The 11,440-nt window shown below is 50.2% G+C and overlaps 1 protein-coding gene across 1 annotated transcript in view; it reads right to left on the bottom strand.

The window, feature by feature from the left end:
• Positions 1–9,777: 9,777 nt before the first annotated feature.
• Positions 9,778–11,440, bottom strand: part of Blm (BLM RecQ like helicase) — a 79,581-nt gene continuing 77,918 nt past the window's right edge. The window contains exon 22 of the mRNA XM_041650277.1: positions 9,778–10,736. Within this exon, the coding sequence (XP_041506211.1) occupies positions 10,562–10,736 (175 nt within the window). The 3' untranslated portion in view covers positions 9,778–10,561. The remainder of the gene's footprint in view (positions 10,737–11,440) is intronic.

The raw sequence follows: 11,440 nt of genomic DNA, 5'->3' as shown, positions 1-11,440 counted from the left end.
GCCAAAGCTAGTCCTCTGAGGAGATGAGTGGCCACCTCCTCCCTGCCCTGCTTTATAGCAGCTCCAGCAGGGCTCCCAGCTAGGGGCTTGATGGGGACCTTGGCCCAGGCAGGGGGGGGGAAGGGAGTGGGGGGGGGTGGGGGGTGGGGGGGGAGGGGAAGGGGTGTCCAGATGTGTAAACAGCATAGAGGAGGTAGGCGGTCGGGGATGGTAAAGGAGAGTGATTGGTCTTCCTGGGAGGATCCCATATTCGCTCTGGGCAGGAGCTACTGGGCCATGGCTGGGTGGCCGAGCTGGACAGAGCAGTTGGGCCAAGGTGTCCTGGGTGTTATCAGCTCTCACCCTGTCCTACCTATTGGTGAGGTAGGATGTTATCAGCTTGGTGACAAGAGGAAGCCCAGTGCATTCTGATGACCCCTCACTCACTCCTGGTGGCTCAGGAGCAGCAAATGGCACCTTGTGGGAGTCGAGGCCAGACAGAGTGAGAAGGGAGCCAGAGGAGGCCAGGCGGTAGGGAGGAGTTTGAAATGGATTCTCCCCACGAGGTAACAAGGATCATACTGAAGTTTAGGCGATGGAAGGAAATCTCACCCTGAGAGAAGTTAAGTGTCATCTCTTCTATCAAAAGCAAACAAGAGAGGATCACAGGAGGCCAGGTGTGCCGGCTGGCATGCAGCTCTCATCTCAGCAGGCAGGTCCCTGTGAGTTCCTGGAGAGCCAAGCAGTGAGACCCTGCCTCAGAAAAAACAAAACACAAAGTGAAAAACCAAAAAAACTCAAAAAACAGCACAGGACTGTCATCTGTGTCTCACTGCCTTGTTAACTTCCACACCTCCTCAAACTCGGTTTAAGCAAAGGTCTTGTACTGGACCCCATCCCTGCCCCTTTCTTTCTCTCCTCTCTCTCTCTTCCTCCCCCTCCCTTCCTTCATCCCTCCCTCCTCTCCCTCCCACCATTCCTTTCCTTTTTTCAATTAGGCAACTATAAAAACCATGAGAAGAGACCCCAGCCAGCGGGGGAAAAGACACAGTGTCCTTATGCTGTGACAAAAATCTAAGGCACGTGCCACCTGGATAAAGCAACTCACTGCACTCTTTTGAAAAAGTCAACGTTGCCGTGCAGACTTTTGCTTTAGGTGAGCGTGTGCCATCAGCACAGCCCTTGACTCCAGATTCTATTTCCTACAGTCATGAAGCTGCAAAGCCATTTCTGGTCTTTTTCTTCTACACAAAGTTCTCCCTTTTCTTTGTGTGCCCTGTCTCCATCATCCAGGATCCCTGTCTCAGGGACCACAGCTTGGCAGCGGGGTCCCTCAGTGTAATGGAGTCTGTCAGCCACAGCCTCGGCTCCAGCTAGTACGGTGCTGCCCTACCCCAGGAAACCACTGGGAACACATCTGGATGGTGCAGACTGGGAATGGGGGAGAGGGATGTTCTGCTTTTGGGGTTCTGATGTCCCTTCAGACCCAGGAACTCTGGGGAGGAAGTGCAATGTACCCTAACCCTCAGGCCTGGGCCTCTGAGCTTTTCGGTGCAGCCCTGAGGGAGGCAGGCCAAGTGGCCATCACTCCTTTTGGAATTCTGTTTGCCAGAGAGGAAGCCGAGGCAAGAGAGGCAGAGTGCTCTGGGAGCAGATAAGCCGGCGCCTGACTCGACTGGCCCACCACTCCTTGTTGTGAACGTCTGAGCCGCAGGGACTGTGTGGTGTGGTGCCTTCTCCCCTGGCCCACTGCCCCACTCCACTAAACACTGCCTTGCCAGTCTCTGGTGAGACAGGTCCTCTAACCTGCGCCTCCCGGGCTTATCTCTCCCTATGGTTCTTGCCTCACTAATGTTGCAACACACCACTGCCCAGGGCTTCCCTTCTAACGTGCCCCCAGCATCTTATTTATCTCTAGCTGTGGGGACAAGGAGCAGCCTGGTGGCTTCAGACGGGCCAGCACATTCCTGGAAGTGGCCGAGCTAGCCAGGCTTTCTTCCGTTGCTTCACCTGTTGGCGACACTAGCGCGCCTCCCCAACATTTGACAGCTGTGGTCCCAACCCCGGCAATTTGCTCACATTACCTCGGCAGGACTCAGAACAATCTCTATCCAGGGTCTGCTGCTGAGCTCACTCACAGGTAAGTTAAGCAATGTCCTCATGCTCACGCAGTGAATGGTTAACTTGACCTTCAACGTTCAGAAACCTGAGTCCATCTGAAAATTTTCCCCTGCTAAAAAAAGACTTGGCCATCTCCTGTTAGGAAGTATCTCTTCCTAGACAGGTTGGTTGGATCCTGTTGGGCCCTAAGCAGGGAACGTTAAGCAAATATCACAACCCGTGTTTTGTAGAAAGCTGCTCTTTCGCACTGGTGCCCTCAGCCCCATCTAAGAGTTCTCTGCAGACCTTATCACAAAGCAGCATTTGCCTGGCCCGGCAGGGAGACAGCTCTGCTCTGGGCGGATCTGGGTGATGATGTGCCCTTATTTGACCCTACAGGCTGGCAAGGCCTGGAAAATGTCAGCGCACACTTCCTTCTACAGTTTTCAAGAAGTTTCCTTTGCTTCCAGTACACTCTGCAAAGCGCACGCTGGGACTGGTGGGTCTGTTTCTTGTTGTCAAATCTCTTTGATGCATGGTGTTTCATACCTATAACCCCGGCACCTGGGAGGCTGAAGGAGGAGAATGTCCACGAATTCAAAGCCAGCCTGATCTACATGATGAGCTCAGGGCTAGCTCTAGCAGCCCTCTGCAGAGTGAGAAGCTGCCTCAAAAGACACAAGGCTGGGATGTAGCTCACCTGGTAGAGGGCTTGCCTACCACGCGTAAAGCCCTGGGCTCCACAATCCCAGCACGACGTGGGCAAAGGCACGATGAAGATCCTGCTTGGGGAAGCAGGGAGAGCAGAAGTTCATTAACTACGCCTACACAGCAAGGTCAAGGGCGTTTAAAGATAGATAAAACTCCCAAGTGTCTCCCCACCTTTGTAGCTGCTCTCCAGACTCAGAGCCCTGTCCCTCTTATGGGCGAGAGTGTGTTTGTGGCAATCACCTGTGCAAGGCTGTTCCACTTCTGTGTTCACACTCTGTGTTCCCATGGGTAGCCATCTCAACACTGAAGATGGAAGTGACAGCTGTCACGGAGCACAAAATTTTTTTTGTCATTTGTTTTGAGACAAGGTCTCAAGGTTGTATATGCTGGTTGTAATTCTAATTTTTATACTTGATATCTGTTCTTATTGTATATAGTTTTGTATTGGGTTTGGATCACTCTTATTTAAACAAAGGGGGGTGTGCTGAGGGAGCTCCGTAAGCCTTTGAGACGCTGGTGGCTTTGGGTACTATATAAACAGATGTAGAAGCGTGCACATCTGTCTTGGCTGCTGGATTCGGTTCCTGTCCCTGCTCGTGCAGAGGATTGTGATCCGTGAGTCTACCCCTAAATAAAGAATGCTTTATTATACTCCATTCTGGGCTAGCGTGGGACTACTTTATTGTAACTGCCAACAACGGAGGAAGCATAGTTGTACACAGATGAGGTAGATGAGCCTCAGGCAGCACACAGATAATAGAAATGGGTTCGTTTAAGTTTTTTTTTTTTTTTTTTTTTTTTTTAAAGCTAGCTAGAAAGAAGCCTGGGCTAAGGCCAAGCATTCATAATTAATAAGCCTCTGTGTCATGATTTGGGGTTGGAGATCCAAGAAAGCTGGCTACACAGGAGCTGTTTAGGGGAGAGGGTCTGTTTCAATCTGTTTTCTGTTGCTATAAGGGAATACCCAAGAACTGGGTCACATATAAAGAAAAAAGTTCAATTAGCTCAAAAGTTTAAAGGCAGTGAGGTATCACAGCACCTGATTAGTTTCTGGTGAGACTTCGTGTGGTTTGACTCACGGCAGAAAGTGAAACCATGTGGGACACACACGCTTTAAACTTACTCGTGAGGTCACTAATTAGGTGGGTTTTTTTTTCAACTTGACACAAGCTAGAGTCATCTGGGTAGAAGGAACCTTAATTGAGGGATTGCCTGGATGATGTGGGAGTGTCATATATCAATCTGTTGATTTCATTGGTTAAGTAATAAACAAACTGCTTGGCTCATAGCTTAGAACATAGGTGGGTGGAGTAAATAGAACAGAATGCTGGGAGGAAGAGGAAGTGAGCTCAGACTCGACAGCTCTTCTCTCGGGAGCAGACGCCTCAGAAGAGACACCATGCCCTGCTCCCGGGCAGATGCACGTGATGAAGCTCCGACCCAGGATGGACATAGGCTAGAATCTTCCCAGTAAGACCGGTGCCCATAGATTATTAGAGATGGGTTGATCGGGATATCAGAATTAGCCAGTAAGGGCTAGAGCTAAAGGGCCAAGCAGTGTTTAAAAGAATACAGTTTCCGTATAATTATTTCGGGTAAAGCTAGCCATGGGGGCACCCGGGTGCCAGGGACGCAGCCCCGCCGCTCCTATTTCAACACCTGGAGGCAAGTCTATGGGACATTTTCTTGATTCCCTGCTGCTGTGTGGGAGTCCCTGCTCACCAAGGGTGGAGCCACCCCAGGAGAGGTAGCCAGGAATGGGAAAGCAGGCTGAACCAGCCACAGGCTTAGAGCCAGTAAGTAGTACTTCTCATGGCCTCTGCTTTAGTTCCTGCCTTGAGTCCCTGCCCTGCCCTTCCTCAATGGTGAAGGCTCCGACTGCAAGCTGTAAAAAGCCTTTTCCTCTCCAGACTGCTTCTGGTCATCGTCTATCGCAGCAGAAGAAAGCAAACTAGGGCACTAATAAAGTCTTAGAGAATCAGCCCACAGGAAAGGCCCTCTCCATCACCACCATCACCACCCACGATGACATTAGCGTTCCAGCTTGCCTCTGCATTTTGACTGGCTGTGGTTTTCTGTAGTGGTCTCCATCTGCTGCAGAGAGAGGGGTGAAGACTACACTTCCCTGTGGGTATAGGGACAAGTATTTAGACTGTAGTTAGGGATTGGGCTGGTTTAGTAAATGTTGTAGTTCTTTTACATTGTACGCATGGAACAGCAATTAAAGTAGAAAGGCCATGAATTTGAAAGAGAGCAAGGAGGGGTATGAGAGAGGATTTGGAGGAAGAAAAGGAAGGGAAAATAATACAAGCATAATTTTTAAAATCAAAGAAATAATAATAAAACAATTCAGCATAAGAAGTCTTCTCTTGCTGGGCGATGGTGGCGCATGCCTTTAATCCCAGCACTCGGGAGGCAGAGGCAGGCGGATCTCTGTGAGTCTACGGAGGAGGAGAAACCCTGTCTCGAAAATTAAAAAAAAAAAAAAAGAAGTCTTCTCTTGGGCCACCAACTAGCTCCCAAACCATGACATGGAGACAATATTATTATGAATGCTCAGCCTTATCTTGGGTTTGTCCCACTAGCTCTTATAACTTAAATTAACTGGTTTCTCTTCATCTATGTTTTGCCTCAGGGCTTTTTACCTTTCTTTCTTCTGTATGTCCTACTGTGTCTGCCTGGCTGGCCCAAGAGTCTTTCTCTCTCTCATTCTTTCCTCTTCATTCTAGATTCTTCCTCTTACTCGTTCTCTCTGCCCTCCAGTCCCGCCTATCCCTCTACTCCTAGCTACTGACCATTCAGCTTTTTATCAGCCCAATCAGGTGATTTAGGCAGGCAAGGTAAAAACAAATTCAACATATATTTACATAATTAAACAAATGCAACATAAACAAATCTAACACATCTTTTCCTAGTTAAGGTAATATTCCGTAACATAAACAAATGGAATATATCTTTACATAGTTAAAGTAATATTCCACAACAGAGGTCAGATATGTGGCTCAGCTGACAGTCTAACATGCACGAAGCTCTAGGTTCAATCCCAGTAGCACACAAACGGGGCAAAATGGCACACATCTGCAATTGCAGCACGCAGGAGGCGAAGGTGGAAAAATCAAGATTGAAGGTCATTCACGGCTACACAGCAAAGAGGCTGTCCAAACAACAACAGTATCCAAGGACATAGGGTCCTTGCAGAGATCTGGGTCCCTACCACCTTCTGCCTGGGCTGGTGACTTGGCCAAGGGTGACTGTCTCTCAAAGTGAGGGGGGCACCAAACTGTGGAGGTTTCTGATTAGGAAGGAGCTCTCCAGATGGCGAGACAGGGGTCTGTCTGTTCTTTCTAGGAGATAAGGGCAAACAAGAAGGTGCAGAGCGCCCCGGCGGGATGACACCAGCTCCCTGGCCTCGAAGTCCCACTGCCAGTCCAGCTCCTGCGCAGACTCTGTGTCATCCATGGCTGGGGCCCTGCCCCATCCCTTACTCCTACAGTGCTTTGGCTGTCATTCTTTTTCTGGAGGTGCCATCTTGCTGAGGGCTAGGGCTGGAGGTGGGGCCAAATATTTGTAGCGAATCTGACCAGAGGGATGCCACAGCAGGGCATGGTAGTCTAGGTATGCCTGTGATCTGCTACTTGGGAGTTCAGGGCCAGCCAGAGCCACAGAGCAGGACCACACGGCCTGCCTCTCTTTAAAGAAAGGCTAAGTCACAACCTCCAGGGACAGAGGCTGTTTACTGTGTTGATGAGAAACGGAGCCGGTTCTGGTGGTGTTGATCTATAATCTCAGCTACTCTGGAGGTTGAGGCAGGATCACAAATACAAGGCCTTCCTGGGCAATTTAGTGAGACTCTATCTCAAGAACTAAAGAGCTGAGGCTGTGGCTAAGTGGGGATGCTTGGATAACACGTGTGTAGGCCATTTCAACCCCCAGGAGCTCGGCAAGGTCACAGGGCTTACAGTCACTTGACCTCTGAGGTCAGGGCAGCGTCCTGATGGTTCCACCTAGGCTGGACACTTGAGTCCTCATCCTGGCAACAGGCAGACGGTTGTGGGGTGAGGCTGCTGAGTGGCACTGGAATAGGCCTGTGCTTCTGCATGGTTAACCTCCAGCTACACAGCACAGCCACCAGATGTTGACAATCCTCTGTGACAGTAATGGGGCTGTTAGTCCCGGAGGGAGGGAGCTCAAGGTCTTGCCTATGGAAGGATGCTGAGCTCCTGCTGGCCTCTGGCTATAAGTCTTGATGTCTCTGCAGTCCTTCCTTCCAGGTCAGGATGTCAGGCTGTTAGTGATCACAACCCCCCGGTTTCTCAACTCCAATCTTACCCTGTTCCAAGGGTCACTGCCTGGAGTTTTTCTTCCTATGAGGAAGTCTTCCCTAGGGGAGGTGGAGCCCTGCCTTGGCAAAGGGTCACACAGTTCCCAGCAGAGTCTGAGACAGTGCCAGGCCAGGCTGGCCCTTGTATAAGAATGGCTGTCCCTGTGTGGTATCTACGTGGCAGACAGGTCTTTTGTGGGTGAAGAGACTTCAGTCTAGAGGCCATACTGAGAATCATTCCAGCACCTCCTGTTGGTCCCCAAACCAAACTTGTGCACACTTGGCTGGACATAAGGACCTAGCTAGCCCCAGGAGCTTAAGTTCTGTTTTCTTGGTTGTCCTCTTTGTTTGATTTTTGTTTTTATTTTTTTATTTTTGAGACAGGGTTTCTTTGTGTAGCCCTGGCTGCCCTGGAACTTGTTCTGTAGACCAGGCTGGCCTTGAACTCAGAGATCTGCCGGCCTCTGCCCCCCCCCCCCCAGGGCTGGGGTTAAAGGTGTGCACTACCACGCCAGGCTTGGCTGACTGTCATTCCAGTCGTCACAGGTGTGAACGCTGCCCTTACCACTGTGTAGCTTGTTCCCCCTTCCTCCCCTGCCAACAGGGAACACATGGCTGAATGAAGTAGAAGAGAAAAAGCAGGAGACTGCTTTGGAAGCCCAAGCCTGCAAAGTCTGCTCCCTGGAGCTTTGTTCTGCTCTGCTTAACTGCAGATACTGAGCCCTTGCCTCAGAGTGTCCAGGAGCTACCCACAGGGACCACAGCACCCTGCAGGGTCATGCAGGAAGTGCCTCCTGTGTGAGAGACCCATTGACTTGCCTCTTTGGTCTCCACCAGGGAGGTTATACAGAGGCTGTGGGGGTTGACTTATGAGGCTGTCAGAGCTCTGAGGGGACTTTGTCCAGGCCATGGTCCCTCTGCCTAGATGCCTCAAGCAGACTGAAAGTCGGGCTTCCAGGCCTATAGAAGTCCCCTACCTACATGGTTGTGGAGCTGAGAGAAGAGATTCAGTCAGGCTTCTGGAGTTTTCTAAGGATGGAGGGACTCTCCCAGGCTGTGGTAGGAGGTGGAGGTGTATCAGTTTCTCAAGAAGAGCTGGGTCCTGGGGCTTCATCTCCTCTTGCGGAGAAGTTGCAGCTCAGCTGTGCTGGCTGACTCTGCAGACTGGCTGTCCTTGGAGCCTGCTGCAAGGGAGTAGAACAGGTCAGGGCAGGTGGCCCCTGAGGCTTTGGAAAAATGGGGCTGGAAGAGGGGGCTGGGAGTGCTTAGAGAAAGAACAGAGATTCTTGAGCACATAGACCTGGATCACATATAATTGACTGTCCTAACTGGAACACTTCTGAGAACGAAAGGGGGCTGTGTTAATTACACCAGGGAAACAGATGCAAACTGGGAATCCGGGGCAAGCAAGAGACCGGTTACCCAACTTACTACCACTTCCTAGCTGTGTGTCTTCAGGCAGGTTATATAACCTTTCTGAAATCTGCTCCTACATAAAAAGGATACCATGATGCGCTGCTTTTCAGGGCTGGCTGCTGGCGTAGACTTGGCTCTCGACCTTTCCTCTGTCACAGAAGGTCGCTTGTCCCTGGAAGTGATCAGGGGAGTCAGCCTCAGTTCTCTGGAATCCAAGGGTCTCCATGGATGCTGGCCAGAGCTGAGGCGTCGAGCCTCCTGATTGATGAGTGTTCCTAGGGGAAGGCCCTAGGTTAGACATTCCTGGTGGCCGGGTCTGTCTCTTGCCTTCCCTAGGCAATGGCTGTGCAGAGCATCCTCATCAAGGCTCAGCCCAGCGCAGCTCCACTGTCACTTGCCTTTGCTTGCCTCCTCTGGGGGTTGCCCACACGGACTGGTGCATTCCTTGGGGTATTTGCTCAGACTGGAGCCCAAGCTGGAGGAAGGAGGCAGCTGCGGTTTCTATGTCAGTTCCAACAGTTCCAAATTAGAATGCTTCCCTAGAGCTGAGTGAAGTCTGTTTCTGCCACTTGGGGTTAGTAGATTCTGGACAAATCAAAGTCCCCAGGCTCTGGGCCCCAGTCAGGAGGTCGGGAGAACTGTCCTGTCCTTTTATTTTGGAAATAGGGTCTCACGTGGCCCAGGCTGTGGTCAAATTCATGGCATAGCTGAGGATGACCCTGAACTCTTAACCCAGCTAGCCTAGAGCAGAGGTGGCAGCAGCCCTTCCTTCCAGACGAGCTGCCACAGGGAATGCTAGGTCCGTCTAGACCAGAGCTCTCCTGGTGACCCTGGTTACTTGGTTCTCTGTTCCCTCTTTTCAACCCAACTGGAGTCACGGCTTGCCAGCTCTGGAAGGCTTTTTAAGCAAATAGCTCTGAGCTAACTCATTTGACTAGTCTCCCCACTGAACAGCCAAAGGCTCCTGGTGGTAGGAACTAGGTGGTCCCTCAGCATAGGTACATGCCCACCTCAGTGCTGAGGTCTCAGGACAGTGGTCTGGAGGCTTGAAGTTCCCTTCCAGGAGCTGGACACTACACACAGGACAAACCAGCAAGCACATCAATATTTAACACATTTTTTTTGTAAGCAGAGTCTATTGGCTCCATCCAAGACAGACTAGGTAGGTATTTTTGCTGTTGCTGTCAGGTTTGCTTGTTTTCCTTTCTTTTTTGAGACAGGGTTTCTCTGTGTAGCACCAGCCATCCTGGATCATGCCGGCCTCAAACTAAGAGATCCACCTGTCCCTGCCTCCTGGAGTGCTGGAATTAAAGGCGCGTGCACAGAATGTATCTGTGTCCAGGCTGGTCCTGAACTCCTGGGCTCAGGTGTTCCTTTAGCTCAGCCTCTGGTGTCACTGGGTCGTTTGGCTGTGTGACACAATACCCAGCCCTATTGTTGACAATTTGACAGACAAAGAACAGCACCTCATGTTTTAATTTGTACTTTTAATTGGGGAGAGCGAGTCTTTCTCACATATTTGTGGGCCATTTGAATTTTCTGGGGAGACTCGTCTATCCACAGCCTTTGTTCTGTTGTCTTCTGTGCTGATTTTCTCTTAACGATTTATACTCTTTGCATATTATAGGAATTATTATGTAATATATTTTCTATTTTCTCTGTCATTTGAGACAGTTGAGGCTGTTTCACACAAGAGGTTCTACAGTTTCACAATGTCCCATGCTGCCTTTTCTTTTGGCTCCAGTGTGCCACGTTGCACTCAGAATTCTCTAGATGATTCAGCCACTGCTTCAGATGCTCTGAGAAACAATGGCCACACTTGCAGTGGCAGCAAAGAAAATGTTTATTTAAAAATAAGAACTATCACACGAGATACATTTAAATATTAATAGAAGTGAAAACTTCAAATGGTGTAACAAGACTAACAGCTTTCTGCTCGCAGATGGTCAGACGCCGACAAACAAGACCTGTGTGCTGAGAGGGGCTGTTAGGAGAAGCATACGCAGGCCTGAGGAATGTTCTATTTACAGGCTGTTAGGAGAATGCATACGCGGGCCTCAGGAACGTTCTATTTACAGGCTTCGGAGGAGCCATGATCCCCAATCTACTTGCTGCTGATGTTGCTTGAGAAGCACACGAGGCCGAGCTGGATCCAGTTACACCAGAGAATTTACTTTTAGAAGACATTTTTCTGCTTGTAGTAAAGCCCCTAAAATGTGGCAAAGAAAAGAAAATTAAAATGCTAAATGAGACCAAGTTAATGGTCTTTTTTAACTTGCTAGGAAAATGAGCATGATTTTCTCTGTCTTGTGTCTGTCTACATTTTCTGCCTGGAAATCCAGAGGGTAGAGTGAGTTTCCCTTTCTAAAGTGACTCGATTCTATGGGCTGTGACCACCTACGGACCCTCTCTCCAGTCACACCTTCTACAACCTACAGCCAGATGCTCCGGATCTGTTCTGACAAAAGAGGAAGTGAAGACATCTCTAAAAGACCCCAAATCTCTGGCCATCAGACACCCTAGAATTAGTGAACTGGCACAGTTTTGTGGGTAGTGGAGATGGGCAGAGCCTCTGGGTGGCCACTTCCTAGGCACAACATGGATCTTGCTCTGTAGGGAGGGACCAAGCTGCCTCATGCATTGGTCTGGCATGTGTCCGGGCCACGTAGCCGGCAGCAGCTACACCCAAAGACCTGCCAAGTCTTCCTGCTCACTGCCTCCTGCACACCGGGAGGAGGGCCCTGCCATAGTCTGAGCTGAGTCAGGTGTATCACTTCTTTGCTGACCTGAGCATAGCAACCCTTCCAGTGGGTTTACAGAGACAGTGGGCAGCCCCTTCAGAGGCTCTGCAAACCCACTGAGGTCCACCATCAGTTCCAGAATCCAGGGCAGTCGATGGCATTCCAGGGCACA

This window comes from Microtus oregoni, unplaced genomic scaffold (assembly GCF_018167655.1).
Source record: "Microtus oregoni isolate MIOR12 unplaced genomic scaffold, Mior012 000000F_ref0000247, whole genome shotgun sequence".
NCBI classification, from domain to species: domain Eukaryota; kingdom Metazoa; phylum Chordata; class Mammalia; order Rodentia; family Cricetidae; genus Microtus; species Microtus oregoni.
Note: the sequence above shows the minus strand (reverse complement) of the source record. Positions and strands in the feature narration are given on the sequence as shown.